This window comes from Ursus arctos, unplaced genomic scaffold, assembly GCF_023065955.2.
Source record: "Ursus arctos isolate Adak ecotype North America unplaced genomic scaffold, UrsArc2.0 scaffold_18, whole genome shotgun sequence".
NCBI lineage: Eukaryota > Metazoa > Chordata > Mammalia > Carnivora > Ursidae > Ursus > Ursus arctos.
Window position 1 is genome coordinate 24435658 of NW_026622852.1, and position 27585 is coordinate 24463242.

Below are 27585 nucleotides of genomic sequence, written 5' to 3' on the forward strand. Positions count from 1 at the left end.
TCACAACTTGCTAGTTTGCTCTTTGATTGCGTGTGTGTGTGTGTGTGTGTGTGTGTGTGTGTGTGATTAATTGGTCTTCATTTTCTTTTGGTGTCTTTATTATTTACAAACTTATTTTTATGCAAAAGAGGATAGCCACATCTCTTTGACAAAGATTGTGAAACAACCAAAAAGATCAGAACTATGAACCAAAAAAAAAAAAAAATGAATTTGAAGACTATATAAAGTGGAGAGCTTTTGACTGTCCTTTTGTCTGCACCTCTCTCCTCTGAGAGTTTTTTTTATTTTGGTCTAGATTCCCTATTTTGAAAACTTCTACCATAGTCCCTTGCCCTGGCAAGGGTGGAGGGAGCACATTTATTTGTTAGAGTATCTCTAAATCCAGGAATGGTGGTGGTCCTGGGAATTGTGCAATAATTGAAAACACTTCAGAACCGATTTTCATTTTTATCCCAAATTGTTACTGGATTTAGGTCTGCTTTAACACGTTAAACCCTTACACTGCTTCGACAACCAGACCTGTCTGTTCCTCCAAACATGCAGTAGAGAAGGGCATAGAATTTTTCTTTGTAGGAAGTGAGTCTGGGGATGGGTCCTCAAAAGTCTGTTTTTGCTAATCCAATAAATTTATGTCTAAACACCACACAATTGTCTAAATGGACAAGTGCAACTCCATATTACTGCTAAAAACCAAAGCTTCATGTGGAACTCTGAATTTACATAGTAGTGTAAATTGTAGTGTTTTTCTGGACCCTTTCCCATTTGTTTATGATCTGAAGGAAACCAGTCCCTTCAGTGGACATGAGTGACCTCTTCATTGTGTTTATTAATTTGATAGTTTTGTTATTTGGTCTTTCATTCACCTATTGTTAACCCTCTCTACTTTCTTTTTTTCTTCTGAAAAAAATACAGTAAATGAATAAGGATTTTCGAACGCTTAAACTAACAGAAGATGGCAACAAAAAAATGTAACCATTTGAGTAGTTGCACGATTCAGTTCCGTGTTACTCATTCTATTAGTATTGTCATAGGAGTTCATTTTTTCCTTTCTATAAAAATAGGATTAAGGAGTGCCTGGCTGACTTAGAAGAGCATGCAACTCTTGATCTTGGGGTATTGAGTTTAAGCCCCATGATGGGTGTAAAGATTATTTTTTAAAAATTAACTTAAAAAAATAGGGTTAATAATACTTACCTTGCAGAGTTGTCTACAACATGCTCCAGGGTATAATGCCTGTGTTAAATTACTTTGGTACAAATGCTAGACAGTTTAAATTATGTATGACATTACTCCCAGACCTTTTCCAGTAATGATACATAGATAAAAATGAAATTATTGTATTTGTAGATCACAGTGTAGTAAACTGAAGGGGCTCCTTTGACCAGAAGTAGTTGCAGAGGCTCAGGTTATCCCAGGTCCCACCTACCCAACTACCTACAGGAATCAATAGGTAATTTACTTGTAACCCATCCACAGCATACTGGTTGGGAAAGTTTAAATATGGTGTTGTATATGAATTACATCAGGAATCTTTGTTAGAGAAAAAAGTCTTAATTCTGCTTTGCGTTCCATTGGCCTTGTTATTAGGCAGACTCTTAACCACTTGGTGATAAAGATGGCCACCTGCTCCAGACTTTCCTTATTCTCACAGTTGTCAATTCAATCAAGAATAAAAAGTAATTGCCTTTCTATTAGATGAGGACATCATAATTTCTACCAGGGTTCTGACTGGCCCATCTTGGGTTACATGCATACCCCCAAAACCAGCATCATGACTAGATGGATGGAATCTTTTGGCCAGCACTGGTGATACATCTGCTGATGTGGTTAGGTAGGTTGTGTGTACGAAGGTGTGGCATGATATTGGGGAAGATTAACCCCACCAGAACCAACAGAATGGATTTCCCATTAAAAAAAAAAAAAAAAATCCTGCTGTCCAGAGGAAGGGAAGAAGTGAAATGAAAACATACTGGGTTAGCTACTTCCACAGTCTAGTATAGTGCCTAACACTTTTTCTGAAAGCGTCATGGATTTCAGTGTAGAAGTACATGGTATCAGAAGTGAGTTCTTGATGAGCACTGGGTGTTGTATGCAACTGATGAATTATTGAACTCTACATCTGAAACTAACGATGTAGTATATGTTGGCTAATTGAATATAAATTTGAAAAAAAAAGTTCTTAGGAATGGATAATTCACCATTTTATTTTTTTAAAAGATTTTATTTACTTGACAGAGCGAGAGCGCACAAGCAGGGGTAACATCAGAGGGAGAGGGAGAAGCAGGCTCCCCGCTAAGCGGGGAGCCCGATGCGGGGCTTGATCCCAGGACCCTGGGACCATGACCTGAGCTGAAGGCAGACGCCCAACGATCTGAGCCACCCAGGCACCTTGATAATTCACTGTTTTAAAAATTGTATTTCCTATTGTAGTATTTTAATAGTTGTCCAGTATGGTAGCCACTAACTGCATGTAGCTGTTTAAATTAAAATTAAATGTAAAAATTAGTTCTTCAGTAGCACAAGCTACCTTTCAGAGTGCTCACTGGCTACATGTGGCTGGTGGTTATCATATTGGATAATACAGATTATTTACATAATCACAGAAAGTTGTATTCAGTGCTGATCTAGACCAATAAAAGTATTTTTTCCTCTTTATACCACACTTTGTCCTATCCTATTTATCTAACAGGTTTTATATATGTTTTCTTCTGAGGCAGTTCTTTGTAATTTTCTACACACAGGTTTTGCTTCTAGGATGTTATGTCAGTCCATTTCCCATCATTGGCAGTGATGAGTTTCTTTTAATCTTTATTTTATAATGTAATTACTGAAGAAATCCAGGAGAATCTTGGTGGGGAGGGGCAAGGAGTTATTCTTAACCTAATAGAAAGGTGTGTGTGTGTGTGTGTGTGTGTGTGTGTGAGAGAGAGAGAGAGAGAGAGAGAGATGGATTTTAACTAGATGGGAAAGTTGTCTGTGAAAGCGCCTTTGTCATAATCTTGTATAATCACATAACAGAAACTCTCTACCCTTTTTAGGAAAAGGTATCATCAAATCAAACATCTAATTGCCTGGCTCCCTCCCTTTATTTTTTGCTTGGGGCAGGAGCAAAAGGCTATTTTGCAACAACACAATCTATAACCTCGCAACAATGAGAAAAGGTAGAGAAATTTAATTTTTCTCCCCATTTTTTCCTTACATACATGCACATGCACAGAGCTTTTAGGGAAAAGAAGCTTGGTAATAATTTGAAACCTTTTTGGAACCTGTTCTGGTTATTTTTCCAACAGAAAAATGTGTGGTTAAGCTGTTTTTTATATGGAGACGAAAATTGCCTGTTTTATCTCCCACAATACTTACAAACCTTGGGAGAGAAGGGATGGCATCTAACTTGCTCACTGTTGTACACCCAACATCACAGTTGGTGCCTCTGGCACACACTAAGTACTTAAGTAAATATTTTTGAATAAAGATTTCCATCATTCAGAGACTAGTTCTTCCTTGTCTGGGCTATTGTTTTCCTCCATTTTCCTGCTTTTAAGTGTCTTTCTTCCCTCAGAAGTATGGGAAATAAATACATTTGTATGTAATACCATTTTTCAGATCCTCTTTAGCAGCCATGATAAGAAGTGGATGTGTGGAGCAGGATCATTTTTACCATCTCCCCAAAAAGCTAATTTTGTTTTCTTTTGCTTTTTCCTATTGTACTTAATTTGTTGTTTTCAAAATTTGTAATTTGAAAAGCTTTTGAGCTTCCACTTTCTGCAGATTGGAACATGTAGCCATTTGAGAGCATGCCCTGTACAGAGTTTATTCTGTGCCCTGCAACATGACCTTTATGTTCGGCTCACAGATTTCCTTTATTTTGTCTCCTAGTTAGCAGCTTTATTCTAGCCTAACCAGCTGAGTATTGAAAATAAAATTTTATATTCTATTTCTATTCCCCTAAGGTCTCATATTGTATTAAATTTAAAAGCATAGTATTTTTGGATCCTGTAAATATGAATATCGGTTGCTGACCCTTTCCCCCCCTCCTGTTTCTAGGACTATCCTGTTAAGTGTAATCTCATTGCTCAATGAGCCCAACACCTTCTCCCCAGCCAATGTGGATGCTTCGGTTATGTTCAGGAAATGGAGGGACAGTAAAGGAAAAGACAAAGAATATGCTGAAATCATTAGGTAAGGTGTTTTGTTTTCCCTTCGGTTTGATTACTTCAGGTCTTCATACAGAACTAAAGTATATCCTAGAACCATGGCTTTAAATCAGACTTAAAATATCCACTCCATTTCTCTCAATTAGATTTATTGTTTGGGAAGAGCTTTCTGCCTGAGCCTAATGAGTTTGTTTGGCTTTTGAGAATGCACACACTAGAAGCAGCCAAAACTTCCAGGTTCTGAACCAGTGAAGCTCGCAGCTTTGCCTCTGAATCATTTCAGAACTTTCAGTATGTCCATTAAGTGTAGCAAACACCCAGAGTATTCTGGACATTCTGTTTTTAAAAATTTTAATGAAGCCATATAGTTTATTGGCCCTGTTGACCACAGCAGCAAGTATCTTCTAGGTATCATCATTATCAGCAACATTAGTATATTGTTTAACAGAGCCCTTCTAGCTTCCTCTCCTTGGGAGAGTTGGAATCCACCCATAGCTCTGTCACCCCTCAGATGACCTTTTACCAGTTAATTTTTTGGGTCTTTGGTTTTTCTATCTGTATAAAAGAGGAAAAAGTAGAAGGTATTGGGGCTGAACCATTCATCTCTCGATCATACCCTGAGTAGGACTTAAGGTCTTCTTAATAGTACCTAGGAATTGATACTTGAATTGCAATAAATTCACTTCCTCTTAGTACTGTTATGTTTTTATATCCTTAAAATAGAGCTCCAAGGACAGTTCCAGCACATTCTGCACATAGTTTAGTAAGCACTACAGTTTATACAAATAGAGTCCCTCTTTGTAACTCTAGTGAGCACGATGTCATGTGATATACAAAAAAAAAAAAAAAAAAAAGGAAAACTGCATAGAAATATAGCTGAATAATATATAGATGAGCAGTTTTCAAAGCTTTCTGCCCACTAGAATCATCTTTAAACCCCCCTTCCATATCCATAGTCATTTAGTGAGATTGTAAGGGTAAAATCTGGGCATCTGTATTTCGTTTTTACCAGCCACCTAGCTGACTGATGTATACCAAAGACTGAAGATAATTAGTATAAATAGTAAGGACCTAGACATTGGGAGGAGTTGGAGTAGGTTGAAGATTGAAAGATGGGCGTGCTTCATAAAATAGTCAGGGTTAAAGCCTGAGCCTGATGTTCAAGGAAAGATAGGATTTAGTAAGTGAAGAATTCGTATTCTGTTTCTTAATTTATGGGTTTATCTCATTCTTTAATTCTTTCCACATTTATTATGCACCAGCTTCATGTCAGGTACTGTTAGGTCATGAAGGCAGTCTTTTCTCCTTGAGGAGTTCACACTTTACTTAGCAAGAATTTGTAAACAAATGACCATATAATAAGATGAGTGCAAATACATACTTTATGAGCATAAACAAGATACAGTGGAAGGAATATGTAATGCTGTGGAGTTCCTAGGAGAGGTAATACCTCATAACCATGACTTTTTCAAGTAGTAAGGGAAAGGAGAAAGCCCCTTCAGGGAGGAAACAAGCTTGCTAAAACACAGGTAGCTAACAGCATGGCATGATGAGAGAACTGTAAGCAGCTTTACGTTGCTCGAATGTAAATTCTCATTTCAGAAGAAATGGGAAAATCAGAGAGCCATCAGATCTTAAAAGACATTTGAAGCCACGATAAAAGGCTTTTGTCCTTAATCTTAGGAGTGGTGGGGTATCACTTGAAGATTTTAGGAAGGGAAGGGAAAATGGTATGAGTTCTGAAAGAATCCTAGTTGACCAAAGGAGGCTGAGATAGGGAGGAGAAGCCAAGATGAATAAACAGAGGCAGTGGCAGTAAGAAAACAGATTTGAAAATAGTTGGGGCTTTGGAGTGAGGTTTATGATTTTAGGAAGTAATACTCTTAGAAGAAAAATGGGAGAAGCTGGCCATAGAGGTTGAAAATGACAACTGCAGACTTGCTGCTGAGTTAGGGTTCCTATTGAAACAGGGTGGAGACATCCCAAAGGCTTATTGAACGGTGTAGGCCTCAGAAGGTAGGGGCTGGAGCCTGATGGTTTTTGAGAGCTGTCAGCGTGAAAGGGAATGGTGGTAAAAACCATGGGAATGACTAAGATGGCCCAGGGAGAGACAGAGAGGGGAGAGATTCAAGCCAGGATGCATCAGCAACACCAGGATGTCAGGCTGGGCCGAGTAAGGCAGACAGCAAGACCTGTGGAGAACCATGTTATTAGAGGCAGCAAAAGAAGATGAGGGGGGCAGTTTGTTGTTTTATGGTCCGTTTTCATACTTGTTGAAGGAAACTTCACCCTTCCACCCATCCAGTCAGTCATTTTTTTGCACAGCTGTATGTGCCAGGCTGTATTCTAGGCATTAGGGAACTAGAAGAAAGACAAGTTCTCCAGTGAAGTTCACATCGGGGGGCGAAGGGGACGGGGAAGAAAAGTTAACAAATGGGCAAGATCATAAAAAGAAAAATGATTAGATAGTGGTTAAGTAGCATAATGTGCAGGAGTGACTAGGTGGCTGCTTTAACTTGGGTTGTCAGAACAAGCTACTTCTAAGTTCAGATCTGAGTGACATAAGCAGCCAACCATGTGTAAAATCAGGAGAAGAAAAACCGATCCACACGGAAGAATAAGTGTTGTTCAACGTACTAAAAAAGAAAAAGGACCAGGATGGCCTATATATTTTGGGTGACAAGAATGAAGTGGGAGGCAGGTGTGTCATGCGACATTGGAACCCTGCACAGGCTATTTGGAACCTACTCTAAGTGTAAATGGCAGGATTATTGAATTAAGAAGAGTTGTTGGGACTGCACTGAGTTTGGTGTGAGACGAGGCAGGGGAAATACAATGGCTGAGGTCATTTCTGGCTAACCAGCATCCAAGAGCCACTGCTTTTAAATACCCATCAAGGGTCATTGTTAAGTGTTCTTCCCAACAGTACCTGATGGATTGAGAACCTTTGGTGTAGTATCTGTCAGATTCTTTTAGGCAGGCACTGAAATTCAGAAACCGGAGTCATAAGGAATCTTTTTTTTTTTAAATAAGGGATCTTGGTTATTAAGAAAGGCCGGTTGTAAACCCATCTTCAAAGCAGAGACTTACATTAACCATCTCTCTTCAGGAAACAGGTTTCAGCCACTAAAGCCGAAGCAGAAAAGGATGGAGTGAAGGTCCCCACGACCCTGGCGGAATACTGCATCAAAACTAAAGTGCCTTCCAACGACAACAGCTCAGATTTGCTTTATGACGACTTGTACGACGACGACATCGATGATGAAGATGAGGAGGAGGAAGATGCCGACTGCTATGATGATGATGATTCTGGGAACGAGGAGTCGTGACGTGCTCCTTCAGTGCCCCGTACTGCCCTGCCGTCTCAGGCCAAAGGGAGGGGAGCAAGTGGGGACCTAGCAGTGGCCCCTCAGCAAAAACCTATCACCGGGGGTGGGAAAAACAAACACGGCTCCTGCTGACTCCCCTTATGGATCTCAGTTTGCTCCTTTTTATGGACCTCTTAATGGAGAGAAAGTAATCCTCCACAGAATGTCTGAATTCTTGCATTCTTTACCCTTCCATCACTGTATTGATTTTTTTTTTCTTCTTCTTCTTCTTTAAACCCAAACTCTCGCCTCACTTCGTCTCTACAGAGTGTTCACAGCAAAACACGTTTGGTCAGTTTTTAGATTCTTGAAGAATAGTCTTTCATCAAGACGTTTGATGTGTTTAAAGCTGGGAACCCATTGGAAGTTCACAAGTGCTGCATATGCTGAGTAGCAAAAGAAAATGGAAAAAAAAATATAAAAACCCCACAAAACAAACTTAAAAAAAAAAATTGCCAAGGTTTAGCTGCTCATTTAGTGTGTGTGCATTCGATCAGCCCCATGGTGGTGAATTTTGTTTCCTTTCCCTTCTTAAGGCTGGGATACAATGGGCGTCAGGGACTTTGTGCTAAGCCTGATGAAATGTGTTCCTAAGGGCACAGAGCCCCTTCAGCCTCCAGGAAATCATCCTAACACAGGGGGGCCTCAGCTACTCTGAGGAGAGAGATCAGATTTTGTTTTTTGAAATCGATTGGGATCTAAAGCCTGAAATAAATATTCATACTTTACATAGAACTGAGCACTTGATTGCTATTTATTTTAAAAGACAGAGTTGATACCCTCCCCACTCCGAGGGAGCGGGGAGAGAGTGGAGATTAGTGTGTGTGTGTGTGGAGTCTTAGTGATGGGAACAAGGAGTTTAAAATCACTATGCCAATTTTGGTTGATGCTGCTGGGGGAAAAAAGTCAAAACTACTGGTGACCACTGTTGGGTGAGAAAAACATCTGTTTTATGTGAACATGGCCTTTCCCTCAAAGATTTTTTTTAAAAATCCTCATGGTGAGAGTGTAAGTAGCCAGTTTTAATTACTCAGTATTACTCCTAGGTGCATGTGTTAAGATTTTGGTTTTCATTGAGCTGCTTATGCCGATAGTGATAGCTGTGGATAGGAGACATGAGTGACCAGTTCCCGCTTTCCTCGTGGATGTGACCTGGACTTTTCTCTCCTTTCAAGTACTCTGGCTGTGGAGGGCAAGCACAAGTTGTGCATGGAGCTTGCCCTGGGCTGCTTTGACTCTTTTGGCAGGGCCGAGGGAATTGGCTGCAGGCAGTGTCTGGGCAACGGCTAGATCTTCCAACTGTGCAGTGGCTGCAGCTTTGACTTCCCCGGTCTCAATCACGTGTTACTTCAATCAATATTGAGATCCATCAGCCTTCACCAACCAGGGACTTCAGAACTTGGCGGTGATTTTTCTTTCTTTTGGGAGTGGGCCAGTTCATAGGAGGGCAGTGTTCTTTCAGTGGGGAAAATCATTATAATGTAATAGTAGTACAGACTTCGGAAGGAAAATCTGAGCAGAGACTGGTTACAATCCTCCTCCAGATCCGTGTGTACCGGTGTCAACTTCCTTTCTTCAGATCACAGCTCAGAAAGAACCAAAGGGTTGATGAGGGACGGGGGTAGGATGGATCCTAGAACAGAGTAGGTGATGCTTACTTCCTTAGCTCCTCCTTCCTTTCTGATCTCAGGGTTTTCATTCGCTCTTCAAACTCCAAACATTTGCTAATGCCCAGACCTCTCTGGCCTCCTAAAGTTTGATTTGGTATTAAGTGGGAAAGTTAAATGCAAAGGTTCATATGGGACAGTGTTGAACCTGGTCCCAGAAGCTCTGTCCAATCCCCATGGGGCTAGGACTACTTGCACCCCTGAATCTAGTGATTCCAGTCAGATTCCGAGAACAGAGCAGCTCTTTGTGACAAAACACTGGCCGCAAATTCTCATAGAAGGATGTTGGAACTAGCTTTTTACACCCCACGCTTCTTAAGTAATGCTTCCAGATAACCTGCATATCTTCTGAAGCCCAAAGTCTCTCCTAATGCTGATTCCCCCTATCACCCCCACACACGTTTACAGCCAGTAGGTTGGTCTTCTTTCTTGGAGCCCTAAGATTAAGGCTTTTCTTTCTTCCCCATGCCGCGAAAGCATTTCTCTGCCAGGGCAGGCCGAGCACCTTGGCATTGCGGAAGGTGCTGTGCTGCTCCGCCCTGTCCCATTAGGCCCTGTTGGCCTCTGTTGCACGTTGACTCAGGGAGCCAGAGAGCCAGGTAGAGGTCATACCTCTCAGCCCTTTGGGGTGTTACTATTGAGGGCTGGGTTTGCCTCTGATAAGAGTACAATCAGTTCCAGAAAAGACTGGCATGTGTTGATTGGCTAGCAGGTAGACATTCTGATAACTCAGACTGACCTGTAAAACCCAGATGCTGGTTCCAGAGCTCTGTCCTGAGAACACATCCTGTGGCAAAAGAAAACTTGAGCATGTAATTTTTTTTCTTTTTGGGAGTAGAGGTCTCAGGCTCGGGCCAGAATCTTTGTAAGTACAGTTGTGCTGTTATTTGGTGTTCACATGAATTCAGAATCCTGAGTTTTTTAGATTCCTTTTGATTCTAGTGGAGGCCTCACTGGATGCTCTTCAGGTCTGTGTGTTTTGAGGCTGGGTGGAGAAAGTAATATCATGATTCCGTTGTTGCTTCTCAAAGTCTTCCCGCTCTATTTCATATCATTCCAGAGTTCTTTTCTATTAGCCAGACTTTTTTGTGGTCCCCTTTTTCCTCTTCCCTGGAAATTACTTGCTTCTTTATTTGCTGGTTTCCTTATGTTTGGGACATATACAGTAAGAGATTGTAGGGGAAAGTGTGTAGTTCTCCACTGAAAGTTAACTCCCCACCCCTCCCATTCTGATAAAAATGGTTTACATTTACAAAAAGATTCAGATGCAATTTTCAACTATTCTGAAACCAGCAGGACACACCTGACTTTAATAGTTTTCTTAGCTGAAATTGTAGATGTTTTTCTTCAGTTTAACTTATGAGAAAAGATTATCTGATGCATTTTTGTGTTGAACTTCCCCTTTAGTGGTTTATTTTGTCTTTTTCTGCCCATCTGTCTACTAATAAAATGTGAAATAAAATATACCTGTATTGCTACTTCCCCATGGGATGACCCTCTTCTTTCTTTGTGTTAAAGAAAATGAAAAGGTGGTCTCAGTACTTCCACTGTTCCCTCACAGATTATGCCCATGACTCAGCTGAAAAAAATAAACAAAAACCAAAACCAGGGGCGCCTGGGTGGCTCAGTTGGCTAAGCGTCTGCCTTCGGCTAAGCGTCTGCCTTCGGCTCAGCGTGCTGGGATTGAGCCCCACATCGGGGTCAGGCTTCCTGCTCAGCAGGAAGCGTGCTTCTCTCCCTCCTCCACGCTCCTGCTCTCTCGCTGCCTGTCTCTCTCTCTCTCAAATAAATAAACAAAATCTTAAAAAAAAAAAAAAAAACAAAACCAAATCTCACTGACCTGCCTTTTAGGATATTTTGCTCAACTCACCTCTTCACGGAATATACATTCCCCGTCCTTACTAGCTTTTACGAAAGGTTATTAAAGACACAGCCATTTGTTAAGCTTAATTCTTAAGTAGGGCACAATCTGCCGGTACAAGCAGGTCGCTGAAGGGATGAGGGTGCTCCACTGCCCTCCCTAGGTAAGCATATTGTTTTCATCGTCATTTGTCTTTTGAACTTCCTGTTGCTTAATAAGCAGGGATCAGGCAAGAGATATAAAAAGTCCCTATTTAGTTTCACTTGTGAACACTTACCTTTTTTCTGGCTGGGATCTCAAGCTGTGGGTCACCAGCAGCACGTGCCCCATCTGATAAAATGACCACTGATTTTAGAGACCAAAAGCAGAAAAGGTGAAGTGAAGCCTGACCCCAGGCCCGTTCGGGCACACCGACTTGGCCAGTATTTGATGTCCCACTCCGGTCGCTTATTTAGCCCAGTGTGAAGGGGTTACTTAGGAGTGAGAGGCTCTAATGCCTCGGGCAACACCTGGAGGTCGGAGCACAGCCGTGCTGCAGACTCCCAGGGCGATCCACTCCTGCCATGCGCGGCTGGGGGACGGCCCTGAGTCCTCCCTGATTGGTGGCCTGGGAGCAGAGGAAGTAGCGCGAGAATCCTGGCCCAGGCGAATGGTTGCTTGGGACTTTCCGGAGCACCTATTTAGCCCAGGACCCACTTACCCACTTCATACCACCATGACTTGCTAGTCTTCTCTTCTACCCCATCCCTTGACTAACAAGATTCTGTTTGGTTGATGAAGAACAAAGGACAGAGATGGGGAGGTGTTCAAATTTCCTCTCTCTCAGGCCACGAGAAACATATCCTCGTTCTTACCTTTCAGATTTTGTCGGCTGATGTTCGGAAAAGAAATGACCCTGCCCTGGTATTCCTGTTGACCGGGCCCTGTAAGAGATTGCCTCGGCAAAGTGAACTTTGCTAACCCCTGCCCGTGCCCTGTCAGCCTCCTCGTTCCCCTTCCCGCTCCCTGGATGCGGACCGGGGCAGAAGGAGGAATGCCCAGTTAAGCCCTCACAACCTGTTGTCAGAAGACTAATCACGGGAGTTCTCCTTCAGCTCTACCGTGAGGTCCAGGGTGCCCGGAACAGAAGACAGCCTCTGCCCTGAGCTACCCTTTAGTCACACCACACAGAGACCGTGCATGCTCTCAGAACTTTATTAGGTGGAGATTGGGCAAAAGAGAAAACCCCTGAAACAGTCGCCCGCCTGGTTCAGGACAACTGGCATAGAGGAGCCTTTGCTTGGAGACGTGCTCTCACTGAGGTGAAGGCATATCTTTGATTTTTTTTTTTTTTTCTAAAGGGAGCAGACTGACTGAACACCTCTGAGCACAACTTCAGACGGTTTTAAAAAATGGTCAGCCAGAGAAAGGCAAGTCTCTTGGGGACAAGACCAGGAGCAGAAGCCTCTGGTCTGTATGAAGACAAACAGGTGCCACTTTCATGTTGGGCAGGAAGGATATCTCTGCTATTCCCAGATCAAGATTTGGTAGGAGAGGAACAGGACAAATGACAAAAGGACCAGTTTCTCAAAAGGAGGGGGCTAAAGTAATTACACAGGGAAGGCAACTCAAATAATGGCTTACAAGGGAGCGAGATAAGTCGTGATTCTTCATTGGTACCTGACCCCAGTCCCCAAACCGCCTTAAAGCAGCCCTTCCAGACACTGCTCCCAGCTGCCCACGGGCTGGGAGGCTACACCGAAGGCCTGAAGGCAGAAGTGGGAAAAGGGCTTATTTGCTACAGCGAGAAGGGGCTCGAGTCGGGACTGCAGACCTGGCGAAGAGTAGCAGCTGTACCCCCACACCCCCAAGACTTCTATCACATTTACAAATACATACATAAATACATTACATACAATAGCGAGTCTGGGAGGCAGGCTCCCCACAGAGGCTCGGCTGACACAGTTACACGTCTCAGGAATTCTAGGAAAGGGCGCTGGGCTCCCAGAAATGGGCTCCGTGTGTTCTCTCCTGCCCAGGGTAAGCCCCACCAGAGCCCATCCCTCTCTTCAAAGGTTCAGTTTGTCCAGTAGGGAGAGTTGCCGTAGGCGGGCTTGGAGGCTTGCGACTTGGGCTGCAGGGAGCTGGGCTGGCTGCGCTGACCCGAGCCACTCTGAGGAGGAGGAGGAGAAGAGAAGGCTGTAAGGGCTGGAGCAGGACCCCCAGTCCAGGGCAGGGTGGCTGCCTCCACCACTGGGCTCACCTGGGCATCCTGTGGCAGGTGGTGGTGTAGCAGCTGTGAGTGAGGCTGCTGGTGGGCGGGGAGGATGTGCAAGAACGGTGGGGGCGCGTAACCGGGGGCCGCTCCGGCGGCCAGGGGCCCGGTGGAACCCAAGGCCGAGGGCAGGCTGAATGGTGGGGGAGTCCCTGCATGAAATCCCTGCTTGTCAAAAGTCTGCAGGGGAAAGAGACCATAGTAAGGGGCCAGCGTGGGCAGTACCTCCCACTGGCCGACCCATCCACCCGAATCCTTCCTCACCTGAGTCTTATTGTAGACGGAACCGGTCATGTCAGGTAGGCCGGTAGTACTTGAAGACACGGACACTCCTAGGAGGGAAAGCAGTTGTTCCCACGGCCACTGGGCCCAGCTCCAGCCTCCCCCACCTCCAGGGGCACTCTGGGGTAGCCTTGCCTGAGAAAAAGTAGAAGACCACTACTCTGGGCCTCAATCCTGGAAAGGAGGGGTAGACGCTACCTTTGCCAGGCCCAGAACCTGCAGACTTGTTTTGTGCCTGCGATGATCCACCATAGCCACCCTTGGTGTAGTCTCCCGCTGCTGTCCCCTGGGTCAGGTCATCATAACCTAGCATGGCGGGGGTACAAGAGGCACGTGTGAGCTAGGCAAGCCTGTCCCGTCCGCATTGCTCTGAGCTGGGAGCACCCCTCACCTGCGCTGTAGCTATGCTGGCCATAACCACTGGCCTGCTGGAAAGGGGCGGTGGGGGTGCTGAGGTTCACACCATGCTGCTTGGCTGAGGCCGGAGGGACCTGGTGGGGCAAGCAGGAGAGGCATTAGTGGAAGAAGAGGGCAGAGGGGAGCAGGTCAAGTATCCCCCGCCTTAGCCCCAGGCAGCATAACCACAAAGGACCTGTGTTCAGTAGCGTGACACAAGCTAGCTATAAAAACACACAGGAAAGTAGCTTCGGCCCCTGCCTCAAACATTCTTCAAGGCCAGGTGAGACTGTGTAGGGTCATTTCCCTCCCTCCCTGCTTCTGGTCCCCAGAACTAGAGTAACACCCCCCACAACACTCACAAACATCGTGGGCCCATACTGGAAGGCACTAGGCACGCCTGTGTAGTAGGGGAGGCCGGTGTAGCTGTAGCCGGGGGGCAGCGCGGGATTCAGAAAGGGCTGCTGGGCTGTGTGGTGGGCCTGGGACTGGCTCTGCTGCGGCTGAGCCAGTGTGGTGGGGGGCGCAGGGGATGCGGAGTCACCTCGGCCAAACTTTGTGACATCACCTAGGAGAAGAGGGAGGAACGCTGACTCGAATCACTGCCCCCACACCCTCCTTATCCAACCAGAAAAAAAGCCAGACTGGCTCCTGCAAACAGGAACAGGTCTGGCTGCTGGCTCAACAGGAAGCTAGCAGGCCTGTCTCAGCCCTTCCACTTCTGTTTCCAGATTCCTGGGATGACATGCAGACCAGTCCCACGCCCCACTCCCCCACCCCACTCCTCGCCCCCTGAACAGACTAACCTGAATACGGGTTATTAGCTAGGCTCCCATCTCGGCTCGCAAGGGCTGTGGGCGTGGCAAAGGGAATTCCATAGTAATCCTAGGAGAGACCAGGGAGGCTCAATCAGCAGAAGGACCTGACCCCAGTCCCAGGAGAGCAGGCCCCGCAGGTAGCCCAGGTGATGCCACACTCCCCTGGCAGGCTGAACTGTAGGGACACATGCATACCTCCAGAGGGTGGCACTCGAATTCAAAGTAAATGGTGCCCATCGGAGTTGTGCAACGTGGCGGCCACACAGTGTGCCGACGCACTGACAAGTCCATCAGTCTTCGCCAGGCAGAGCCACTGGCAGCCCAATCTCATGGGTAATTTATGGCCCAGATGGATGCTGGTAAATGCCACCGGCCAAACCAACTCTACTGGCTTTCCCTATGTGACAGATTCTAAGGAGCAGCTAGGAAAGCTGACTGGATTACAGTACCCTGAAAAAGAACCAGCAGGAGAGGGGGTGCCTGAGGGTTTAACAGACGTCAGAGCAGCAATGCCAGGGAGGCACAGGTCCAAGAGGAGCCCAGGAAAGGTCCCGAATTGGCCCCTCAACACCCACACTGTCATGGCAATACTGAGGAGCCACGACAATGTGGACACCAAGAACACAAAACAGTGGGAGCTCTGTAGGGAAGGGGAGGCCTGAGCTGGCCCGTACTCACCACCCAGGGCTTTGCCAGTACTAGACATATGGCCCCCTGGCTTCTGGGCCTCCCGGGAAGCCTTCCTGCTTTCTTCGTGGGCAGCGATGCCTGGTCACAGCCAGACAGGAGCCAGCCTGGCTAGGAATGGCACCTCTACCCTCCTTCAGCCTCATGTCCACTTAACCTCCAAGAAATCCATTAGCTTCCTCAGCCCCGAACCCCAGGAGGAGGCAGGACCAGGAAGTCATAGAGGTAGTAAGAACACAACCGGGGACAGGCCTAGAGCAAGACCAGAAGGGGGAGCCCTTCCACAGAAAAACAAGAAAAACCAAAGGCGGGAACTAGGTACAAAAGTACCAGATGCTAATAAATGAACAATGGGAAAAAGAGCACCATGTGTCTCAAAAGGTGGGCTCAGAGGTGATTTCTTCTAAGGCACAAAACTGATACAAAGACTACGAAGCAGGATGACTCCCAGGGTGGGGATCCCACTGAGTCCCTCCTGGGGGCCCCCACCAGGACCCCCTCTGACACTCCATCTGATGCCTGGGGCTCTTAGATAAGGTGGGTGCAAGCTTTCCTCATGAGAGTCAGAGGGCCAGGGCCACTTCCAGGTTCCTCTGCAAAGTCCGAAGGCTCAGGCCATTCCTCAGAGACCCTAAGTTCTGTTGACCACCCTAGAAATCTGCCATCATATCTTCAACATTCCCTCTAGGTCCTTCGGGGACACGGGCAGCAGCAGTTTGCACCCAGGGGAAGAGCTGCCTAGCCACCCACCTCTGCCTCTGGAAATACTTCGCAGGTAGAGAAGCATTCTCCTGAGAGACAAGAGCTTCAGCCAGCAGGCCTGGGAGGTGGAAGGGAAACCTGCAGCTCCGTGAGCTCTCTGTGGGCAAGCAGAGCAAGGGGCAGCCAATGGGAAAGAGCCTGAGGAAGGACACCTCACTGGGGGGGAAACCTCTCCCTCAGGGAATAGGAAAGATCACATCGAGCAAGGGTGTTCAAACAGCTCTCTACTTTCCAACAATGTGACAGATGCCCTAGGCTCCTGAAAATTATCAGGAGTCTGGGAAAGGCCAGACCAAAGAAGGCGTGGCGGGGCAGCAGCCCGCAGGCCTGTCAGGCAAGGGAGCACACCTCCTTCAGCACCCTCCCCACTACAGGCCTGTTCACCGAGGCCAGGCACCTCAGCCTGGGAGCAAAGGTTGGATGAAAGCAGGAGCAACCCTGGCCTCACTCAGAGTGAGGCTGCAGAACCAGGGACACCCTGGGGCCAGCATGCTTGCAAACAGTTATGGCAGGTCAGATTCAAAAGGGCCCTTAAAGAGTGTCAGCTCCAGCGGGTCACTCAGCTGGGGACAGAGAAGCCATGCTGCCATCACAAGCATCACTGATGGCCACTTCAGAGGCCAAAGACACAATGGCACTTCAAAGAAGATGACTTCTTAAAAAAAAAAACTCTAGAGGCAGTCAAGCATCCCCACATCTTGTGTCATATGGTTTTTCTTTTTCAAAATGGCGGGGGCGGGTGGTAAATGAAGAGAAGGACCCACATGTAGTAGGGGGCACTGCCTCCTGGGACCTCAGGTCCCAGTGGTCTCCAAGTTCCCAAGTGGTAAGCACAGGACACTCCTGCCCAGCTACAGTGACCTGATGCACAACCCCCGAATGCCAGCAGCTTTCTCAGCAGGGCGGCAATGAAGGCCTAGGGAAGAGGGACAAATCCCCCCAGCCCCCCTCACAGCCCACTCACCATTGGCAGACGTGACTGTAGCATCTGGAGCTCATCATAGCCATAGATCTGCAAGAGGACCATAAAGGGTGTTAGGGACCATGTACCATCCCCTGGGAAGCCCAGGCCCATGTGGGGGCCTGAACAAGGCTGGGGAGATAGGACATGGGGACTCACATCACCTGCTGTGGGAAGACACCTTGATGGAGTCCAGATGAGGGAGAAATTCCAGGGAAGGAGCAGCAGCCCAAGGCCCACCTCACCAGGTCCTGCCAGGTGTGACCCCCTAAGGCCACAGGAGCAGGGCAGCCAGGACCTATACGACCATACACTCACCGGATAGGCGGGAAGCAGTCCTCCAGGGCCCACGAGGTACTGGTTGTGCAGCAGGGGAGGTACTCCCTGGGGCAGGTTAGGGGGTGCTTTGCCTATAAAAGCAAAAATCAAATGAATGAAGATGCCACCACAAAGAGTGAGATGCCTCAGCTACTGTGGGGGAGGGGGGGCCGAGCTCACGGTCACAGTGCTGCCCCATATGGGGCCACCCCCAAGAGTGAAGAGCAGCAACTGAGAAACACAGAAGGCTGTGCCAGGAAGTGGGGGAGACAAAGCACGTGACACCATATTCAGCCTCTTTCCACATCAGAGGGTTCCATGCCCAGACAGAAACACCACCCCTCACCCAATCCCATCACACTGCACTGAGCAAACCTGAATATAAGGAACTCTGCCCTCCTTAGAACAGAATGAAGGGTGGGTGGTGCCAGCAGAGGGGGACAGGCTGGGTCAACGGCAGCTTTCAGCAGTTTCTACCAAACCACACTCTGCTTGGTCTACACAGACTGCCCAAGTCTGGCTGATGGACAATCAGTCATACTAAGCGGCCAGAAGGAGCCCAAGAGAGCTGTTCCCCTGGTCCATCCACGTCACCAGGCCATCTCAGCTCCAGGAAGGAGTGAGGACAGAAAAGACAGGGGACCTACAAGCACAAAGGCTACCAGGAATCCTGCCCAGGGGAAGCCCACCCCAGAAAACTGGTCTCACCCATCCCCACATCATTGCTGGAAGGACTGGGACTCAAGAAGTCAGTGGAACAAAGAGGACAAGGGAGCAATGACAGGGCTGGAGGGAGACCAGGATGTTCGTATGCTTGTAGCTACCCAGCATGCCCTGCAGCCACCTCTAGGCATCCTCCGTGGGAAGCCAAGCATCACCTTCTAGGGGCGGGGGATAGACAGTGAAGGTCTGGGGAGCACACACCTGAGGTCACCAAGGGCGTGGCCCTGGTGCTGCTGCTGGGGGCGCTCACAGTGGTCCCACCCAGGCAGAGGCTGTTCACTGTGTTCATGCTGCTCGGCAGGCTGAGCCCTGAGGACGTGGCACCCGAGGCAGAGGTCGCTGCCGTTGAAAAGGTGGCTGAGGACGGGAGGGAAGGGGTGCTCTCCGCACTGGCATGCTGGCAAAACAAAAAAGCGAGGACGCATGGATCTGGTGGCAAAACACAAGAGTGCAAGAGAACGTGTCTGGCATTTGGGTCTGCGCTCTGAAGACCGGTCTGAGGGGCTGTATGCTCAGTGCTCACTGTGCCACCCCGCAGCTAGACAAGGCCATCGGGACACAACTCACGAGCTGAGCATCAAGCAACTAAAGCTGAGCTTTACGGACCAACACCCTCCTAAAAATCGTTGCTCAACCTTTGCTATCTGAAATTAGGTACAGACACCCCACATAAACTTCAGGTCACCTATGAACACAGACCATCATAATGTGAGGTGAGAACCCACCTCACAGAAAAGCAAAGTCTCAGGAGAGTCAATCACGGCATCACAGGCAGCCCAGCCCAAGTCAGAGCCTTCTGGGGCAGCCATCTTCTACTGGGCTTCCTAACTATTCTGAATTGGAAGTCACAGGGGCCCAAGAGAGGCCTTTGCTCCAGAACCTGGGGACACCACGCAGGCCACCAGGACCTACCTAGAAGGGCACGGCCTGCGTCTCTGCCTGTTCGACAGGATCCACATAGGAAGGAAGGGTGAAACCCAACAAAAGCTCTAAAGTGTTCCAGGAAGCCTGCCCAGCTGCTCGATTCCAGCTAGGAACAAGGTACCAGAAAGGGCTTCAAGGGCTGAGGGGCGGGTTGAAGAGGCACACCTGGTTGGGCAAAACAAGGCTGAGAACAGCCTTCAAACCACAGCATGTACAGAACAAAGTAGTAGTCTGGAAACTCCTGGAGGAGAAGCCTCAGGAACAGGAAGCCCCAGGAGAAGGGGGGACAACCGTGCACCCTGTCTTCCACTACACAGATGGTGCTATGTAGGTCCCAGTCTCACAGGCTGCCCTACCCAACTGAGCACTGACCTTAGGGTCGTGACATCCAGGACAAGGGGAAGATAGCCAAAATCATGGTCTCCTGGGGCAGCCTAGACTGACGGAAGCTGGGTGAGAAGAGCCCCAGGGGCAGGAGGAGGCTAGACCAACCTGTCCCAGCACCCACTCCACATTCTTCCGCACAGAGCCAGGCTGAACACCTGCTACAGAATCAGGAACAGCTCTGACCACTGTGCCTACGTTTCACTAGTCATAGATCTTTTCAACTCCTTTTACCACAGGACAAAAAATTACTGTTTCCTAGTCTGGGGAGAGGGGGAATCCACAAGAGCAGCTTACTAGAAAATGAAAGGAACTCCAGTCATCCAGCAAGCCTTTCCTACCTCCAAATGAACCTGACAGGGCTCCTGTCCCTGCTCCTCACCTCCCCTCCCCATGAGGGGCTGGCCTAACTGGCCTTTACTCCATTTTAAACAGCTCACACAGTGGCCCCAAAGGGGCGCTTTTCCTCAGAAACGGCCGGGAAAACCACAGCTGCACCAACCCTTCCACAGAGACACAAAGGGCAGGAGAAAACATGGAGAGTTCCTTCATAAACTTCAAGGGGGAAAGACCTACTTATGACAGAGTACGAAAAGACTGACGTACCTGACCATACAAAAGTCCAAAATAAAATGACACACCTGAAAAAAGTATCTGCACCTCCCATCACAAAGGGCTACTTTCTAGTCTCCTGAATATGGACTGCCTAGAAAGAGACACCAAGGACCTGACAGAAAAATGAACGACATGAAGAACTCACTGAAAAGGAAATTTAATGGCTTTCCAATATATAAGAAAAGATGTTCAATCTCATTCAATTGCACGCTGTACTGACAGGTCGTTTTTCAATTAACACATGGGAAACATAAAAATATTTAAAAGTAACACAATTTCAGGAGGTGGTGGGGAAACAGCACATCTCCTTCGTTGTCAGTGGGAGGTAAACAGGTTAGAATCACTGTGCAGAGCAATTCGGCAATTTGTATAAAACATCAAATGCCCGGAGATTCAACCTCCAGGACTGCCCTGCAGACACATCAGCACACAGGAAGCGACAAAGGTAGAAAGTTATCGAATGTAACGCTGTTTATAGTCTTCAAGACAGAAAACGGCCCTACAGCTCCATCAGTGAAAGAGGGATTTAGTAACGTGATGCAGCAGAGCTACGGGAAAAGAAGACAGTCTACATTTCAACACAGAAACAGCTCAGAAACGCTGATAAATGGGGGGAAATGCTGAAGGACTCTATCTAGGGAACACTCCCAAATATGTTACGGGGAAAAAAAAAAAAAAGGGCAAGAGGCAGAGGGAAAGTGACTGTGTATGCATTTCCTATTTTATGGGTTAAAAAAACAAAAACAAAAACAAAACACTCCAGTGGATAAGGAAATAGTAGGAAGAGGGGGAGAACCAAGCAGACATGACACAGAAACACACGTCAGCATGTATCTCTTCCTACTTTTCATTACTGAATCTTTTAACTATATGAGCAAAGCTGCAATTCTGGCACATGACAAAGCGTGGGACTCCCTGGATGAAGCCATTCTGGCTGTGGCAGTTTAGAGTTTCTTGCTAAGACACAGAGACCGGCGAACCCACGTGAGCAAGAACACTGGCTCCAACGCAACAGGGGGCCAGCTCTCCAGGGCTCGTGATGGCGCCCAGCCACAGCTCCCACCGGCCAAACAGCAGGCAAAGACAGGGGCTAGTCACTTACTCCAAGGGCAGAGGTGTCCACACTGCACTCTGCTGTAAAGATGGTGATCTATGTGTTTTATGACAAGGAATTATGTGCAAGATTTCACTAGGAAAACTCGAATTTGAAAACCACAATGTTAGCCACATCCTGATAGAAGGAGAGAGCTGACCCTTGGCCATCACTCCTCCATTCTGTAGCAAATGAATTCTTCTTCAGATGACACAAATTTCCCAAATTTCTAATCCCTCCTCTATTGATCTGTACCCCAACCTTCCTTCCCTGCTTGGGGATCCATCTCCTGTTATCTGTTCTCGGTTCCTGTCTGCCTACCCTTATGCTCAGGGTCCCCCAGCCTGAGTGAAGCACCCCACTACCACCCTGCCTCTTCACCATCTCACCACCTTTCATTCCTCTACCACAAGCTACACACACCCACCACTGAAACTGTGCCCTCAACTCTGCGCTCTGAGAAGCCACCCTTCAGGGGCGCCTGGGTGGCTCAGTCATTAAGCGTCTGCCTTCGGCTCAGGGCGTGATCCCGGCATTATGGGATCGAGCCCCACATCAGGCTCCTCTGCTGGGAGCCAGCTTCTTCCTCTCCCACTCCCCCTGCTTGTGTTCCCTCTCTCACTGGCTGTCTCTCTCTCTGTCAAATAAATGAATAAAATCTTAAAAGAAAAAAAAATGAGAAGCCACACTTCAGTAACTGTCACCCAGGGTTAATCTTTGGCACATCAGGACCCTGGCCAACTGGCATCCCACTCGTACTTCCATGCTTGCCTCTCCACACTCCAGGCTTCCCTCTTCACTACTGACCTTCCCAAAGTCTGCCTCTGAGCTGAGGAGGATGGCCTGAGAGGGCACAAAGGAGGAGTGCACAGAATACCTCACGCCACAAGGAGGAAAGTCCCCATGAGCACCAACACACTGGAATGCAGTTACACTGACTGGGCTAAGAGCCAGGGCTGTGAGTCTCAGAGAAAGAGAGATGCACAGGTGCATGTGGCAAAAGACAGCTAGTCCTCACACAAGCTCTCCCTTTTCCCTCCCAACATTCGCTCTATAATGAGAGAGAGAGGTTACTCCCCAAAGTAACAGAAAGTAACCTACAACAGTGCTCTTGATGCAACTTGACTTTTGGTAGAGCACAAGCCGAAGTTAGCGATAAGCCTACTTTGCTCTGAAAAGCTTGCAAACACCTCAACATGACCAACCCCAGAGTATGTTCAAGAGGCTCCTCTAACCAACAGGGAGCTCAGTAAATGCTTAGGAACAAATCCAGACCCAAGAGCCCTGATGATCACAGATCAACTCTGGAGAAGCAATTCCTCCACAAAGTACAGTTTAGGAAGCAAGACGTCCTCCATGGTGCCTAGGAAAATCAACAGCTCAAACCGCACACCTAGAGATAATACACCTGAGCTGTTCGAGATTATCTTAGACATTCAAAACCCACAAACCAAAGCCCCACCTGCACAGGACTAAGCTCCGAGCCCTCTGAGCAAGGTGGGGGATGACGGGGGAGAGAGGACACTTACCGTGTGTGATGTGCTGGAGGACAGTGCTGCATGTGCAGAGGAGAGGCTGCTCTGATGGCTGGAGAGTGAACTAGAAGACAAAACAGAGGACCATGCGTCCACCCCACTGAGTCATCCCACAGGAGCGGCCCATGTGTCCAGGTGGGCTAAATATAACTTTGCCCGGGGCGCCTGGGTGGCACAGCGGTTAGGCGTCTGCCTTCAGCTCAGGGAGTGATCCCGGCGTTGTGGGATCGAGCCCCACATCAGGCTCCTCCGCTATGAGCCTGCTTCTTCCTCTCCCACTCCCCCTGCTTGTGTTCCCTCTCTCGCTGGCTGTCTCTATCTCTGTCAAATAAATAAATAAAATCTTAAAAAAAATATATATATATATATGTATGTATATATGTATATATATATACACATATATACATACATATATACATACATATATATATATATATTTGCCCCATCCCTCCAAGGGGAGCCCTGGCTTCACACCCATTATTCATCATCACACTGGGGCCCAGACCAGGTGTTGAGATGTTTAGAAATGATCTAAAGGGGCATTCACCATGAGGATCTGGGATATCATGGCCTGGGAAACCTCCAGAGCCAGCTTCAGCCAACTAAAATCATTTGCTCTTTAGACTGTAAAAAGTAAGAACAGGACTGCACTAAGAACGCTGCCAGCCATGGAGACCCCATTCAATCTGTGTGCAAGGGAAGAAGTTCCTATGTTCAAACCCCTCCTCCCACCCCATGCCATAGCCAGAGCCTGACCTCCCATCAAATCCAAAATTCAAAATCAAAGGCCTTTCTTCCTGCCTAAGGGGGGAAGAGGTATACTCTACTCTGAAGATACACGATAAGGACCAAAGAAAATCCATTCTCCTACACCCTGTTCTAATCATTCACTCTCTGAAGCCAGGACAAGAGCAAGTGAAAGACCTGCTCAAATATCAAACCTCATTCTCACTTCACATCGCAATGACTCAAGCCCAGAGCCGAGAGGAGAGGCCTGGCTCAGGGCACACTCCTGAGGGGTCCAAGAGTAGCAGGAGCGACTCCCTGGCCCCACCCCATTCCCGGGGTCCCGGGACTCTGCGATAGCAGGGGCATTACAAGTAGGCCAGGGTTACACATCCAGTACTTATGAGACCACGCGCAGCCCAAACGTCCACACTGATGCATTACTGCTGAAGACCAGGCCGTCAGGGCTGGGGGCAATGAGAGGGTTTTGTTCATGGCCACTGGCTGCTGTCTATAAGGGTTCAGGACTTCGCCCCAGTGTGCCTCTCACTTTAGGCCCGTATTTTCTCCATACCTGCTAAGCTGAGAGAGGGGGCTGCTGGCCAGGTCACCAGGCTGGGACATGGAGGGCAAAGTGGCAGTGTGCTGGGGTGCAGAGGGCAGAAGCGCGGTGCAGGAAGTGCTGCTGGGCAGGGAGCCCGCAGATGGGAGGGCGGAGGGAGGGTCTGCTGTCTTTGGAGCTGGAACAGATGAAGCGGCTGTAAGAAACAGATCAGTTTAGCTCCAGAACCAATCGTAAGTATGTGAAATATGCTCAGTGTCCTGTGACACATCAGGATCGGTTTGAGAAACGTACATAAAGTTACATTCCCCGGGGAAAATGCCCAAGCATTTTCTGTCAGTTACAACTAATAAAAATGACACGTGAAGGTCAGACAAACAGGACTTGGCCAAGAGCAGGAAATGATAGCTTTAGAACCAACCCTGAACTGTCCTATAATGGAGACGTACTTCTAACTAAAGGCACCCAACCCCGAGCTGCACCAGAAAGGGCAAGAGGCTCTGAGATTGATACACAGGATCAGAATGTGAGGCAAATTTATCTCAAAAGGCACAACGAGGGATGGTACAAATCTGGTAGGCAAGACCGTCAAAGGGTTTAGGTCTTTGCTTCTATCAAACCAGTATTAAATCAGGCTGACCTGGGAAAACTCACAGCCAATTCAGGGCAAATGGGGGTTGAGAGCCCAGGGTATATACATTGTGGAGTGTTACAGATGCCTAAAAGCCACCGTCAACACCCACTTTCATGTGCACGGTGAGCATTTCCTTAATCAAAACCCTCAGAGCACATAAAGGAGGCTATTAGGCTTCCAGAAGAACATAAATATGATAAGTCCTAGCTGTAGAAAAGACTCAGTTTTAATTCTATCCACACATATAACTCAGATATGTGCTTGGATATAAAGCATCATTGTCTTTTCCAGTTAGGAAGGAAGAATAACCTTTACCCACCCGCACGACTCCCTGGTAACCCAATGGAAAACAGCTAGTCTCTACAAAGAAGGACGATTTGAAAACAAACACAGGCAGCAACAGGGTCAACACACAACTTGGCCCATTCTTAGAGGAGTCCTTACAGTCTAGAGGCTTATTTTTTACTGACGAGTCTATTCCAAACATGATACCTGTTTTGTTACAGATACCGGAAGAAAACACCACAGATGCCCCTGACCCAAAACTCAGACCCCATAACTGACCTCCCTAGGTCTTGGGTCACAGTGATTAACAAGTTCCTAAGAAGCCTCTCAAAGAACGGGGGGGCGGGGGGCGGGGACGTGGGGAGCAGACACAGATGGAGATAAAATGCACACTATGTTATCTAGACATTTCATATCTCACTATATCATTTAAAATCCCCAAATAGGGGTGCCTGGCTGGCTCAACTGGTTTAGCGCCTGACTCTTGATTTCAGCTCAGGTCATGATTTCAGGGTTGTGAGATCCAGGCCTGCACTGGGCTCCAAGCTGGGTGTGACACCTGCTTTAGACTCTCCCCCTTCCTCTGTCCCTCCCCAACCTCTAAAGAAATTAATTAAAATCTCCAAACAATCGGGACGCCTGGCTGGCTCAGTTGGTAGAGCGAGTGACTCCTCAGGGTTGTGGGTTCAACCTTCACTTTGGGTGTAGAGATAACTGAAAACAAAAAAAAAATCTCCAAATACTCTAGGATACCTCTATGTGTTCTCAATCTCACGCCATCAGGAAAGAAACTTGCCACCAAGGCTTGTGGAAGGAGAATGTTCCCTGACATGAGAAATTCTCAGAGCTACCAAAATACCTCCAAACAGCTCCAGCAGCCCAGCAGTATCAAAACCAATTCTGAGTAAAACACATGTGTCACTTTAATTCCAACTGAGGCCTCCTCTTGGACTGATGAAATTCCACGTCCACACTACCAAAAATCCTGGAGCCCCGGAAAGTCTGGACACCTGGGTGCCTCAACTGGTTAAGCATGTGCCTTCGGCTCAGGTCATAATCCCAGGGTCCTGGGATGGAGTCCCCGCATAGGGGGGCCCTGCTCAGCGGGGAGCCTGCTTCTCCCTCTGCCTCTCCCTTTGCTTATTTGTGGTCTCTCTCTCTCAAATAAATAAATAACCTTAAAAAAAAAAAAGTAAATTCCTTCCAGCTTCACCCAATAGTGACACCCATTTGCCTTCTGAATAATGAATGAAAGTCATCATTAACCATCACAGATAACCAAGCCAAGAACAAAGGAAAGAAACAACTAACAGGGACTCACGTGCACCAACTCCAGGGATCACTGAGCTTACTAGAATCGGGGGCAGGGGGTCCCTCATCTTTTCCCCACACGTTCATAGTGAGGAGCACGTGCGCTCTCTTCTGCGCAACAGTCCACGAGATCCTGAAGGCAATGAGCAGCTGCCTGAACTAGCACCCCAAATTTTTGCTTTAGACTCCTTCACGGTACTGGAGAGCTCTATGACGGTACCGGAACCTGTACCTCTAAGCAAAGCATCTTTTAAATCCACACCACACTCTACACCTGGGGTGCAGTCAACTAGAACTGAGTAGGATGAGGCCATCACCTCCTCCTTGCTGTACTTACGACATTTCTCATAATACCATCAGCTACAATCTACTCACACGGGCATCTCTAGCTGAGCTTGTAAACCCTGCCAAAGAAAGGATGCCAATGTGATGGATCAGTAAGTAACTTCAGAAAAAATGCAAAAGGACTATTTTTGCAGAATTAGTCGCCGGCCCCTTGTTTTCCCCATCATGTTAGCTATACTCTTTTTCTGTTTGATTCCCACCAGCCAAAACAAGAACAGTTTGTTTATATACTTACTGTCTACTGTCTGCTGACTTCGACCACCACCATGTCCATTCTATAAGGAAAGGATAAGAAAGTAAGTAAAACCACAAAAATCAAAAGACAACTTAGCTGAGTTTCTATTGGAATTTAGCCAGAAACATAAGAAGTATAGATCAGTCAAGAAACGATGGCCTGTTTTATCTTGTTTCTTAATAAAAAAAAGAGGTAATAACAACATATTCTTAGTAAATCCCCAAGAGCTGACATTTTTGAAAACCAGACTGGGTATTCAGGGAACTAACAAGGACACAACATAAGACTCAAATCACAGGAAGCAATGAAACAGTCCTAAAAATTATTAAGTAGCGCAAAAAACTTAGGAACTCACTATACTGCAATCACCACACCTTTCTGTATCATGCACATTCTGTCTCCTGAGTACCACTCATGCATGAAAAAAAATGTTTCCAAATGAAATGGAAAATGGTTCTCAGAGAGAAAGAGATGTTACTTTGTAACCTAGCTTTTCTGACTGGGTAGGGAAAGAGCTAGTTAGCAGAGTGTGGTAGTAACCAAATAGAGCAGAATCTGGAAACAACTAGTTGGCATTATTTCCTGGAACCAAGACACATAGAAGGAGGCACCGTCACAAGGAAACTTTCCACAGACTGAGCAAGGGAAACAGGCAGAGTGAATGACAGTGGAGCCTATAAGACTC

At 47.2% G+C, this 27585-nt stretch overlaps 2 protein-coding genes and 1 non-coding gene across 24 annotated transcripts in view; 1 reads left to right on the top strand and 2 right to left on the bottom strand.

Moving 5' to 3' along the window:
* Positions 1-10675, top strand: part of UBE2R2 (ubiquitin conjugating enzyme E2 R2) — a 102022-nt gene extending 91347 nt beyond the window's left edge. Inside the window, exons 4-5 of the mRNA XM_026506366.4 lie at positions 4045-4179; positions 7264-10675. Of these exons, the coding sequence (XP_026362151.1) occupies positions 4045-4179; positions 7264-7483 (355 nt within the window). The 3' untranslated portion in view covers positions 7484-10675. The remainder of the gene's footprint in view (positions 1-4044; positions 4180-7263) is intronic.
* Positions 10676-12228: 1553 nt separating this feature from the next.
* Positions 12229-27585, bottom strand: part of UBAP2 (ubiquitin associated protein 2) — a 116200-nt gene continuing 100843 nt past the window's right edge. For 14 of the 22 annotated variants that reach the window (XM_048222929.2, XM_048222927.2, XM_026506361.4 and 11 more), the window contains 13 exons: positions 26901-26940; positions 24103-24286; positions 22797-22866; positions 18453-18648; positions 17529-17620; positions 17214-17261; positions 14789-14867; positions 14345-14550; positions 13978-14077; positions 13785-13892; positions 13569-13636; positions 13293-13484; positions 12229-13202 (listed from right to left, as the gene is read on the bottom strand). In XM_048222929.2, coding sequence (XP_048078886.1) covers positions 13107-13202; positions 13293-13484; positions 13569-13636; positions 13785-13892; positions 13978-14077; positions 14345-14550; positions 14789-14867; positions 17214-17261; positions 17529-17620; positions 18453-18648; positions 22797-22866; positions 24103-24286; positions 26901-26940 — 1479 coding nt within the window. In that variant the 3' untranslated portion in view covers positions 12229-13106. The remainder of the gene's footprint in view (positions 13203-13292; positions 13485-13568; positions 13637-13784; positions 13893-13977; positions 14078-14344; positions 14551-14788; positions 14868-17213; positions 17262-17528; positions 17621-18452; positions 18649-22796; positions 22867-24102; positions 24287-26900; positions 26941-27585) is intronic. The other 8 variants (XM_048222931.2, XM_048222932.2, XM_026506363.4 and 5 more) reach the window with 1 other exon arrangement.
* Positions 24934-25015, bottom strand: LOC113260698 (small nucleolar RNA SNORD121A). Its single transcript, XR_003318073.1, has one exon. It is a non-coding gene; the product is annotated as a small nucleolar RNA SNORD121A (small nucleolar RNA).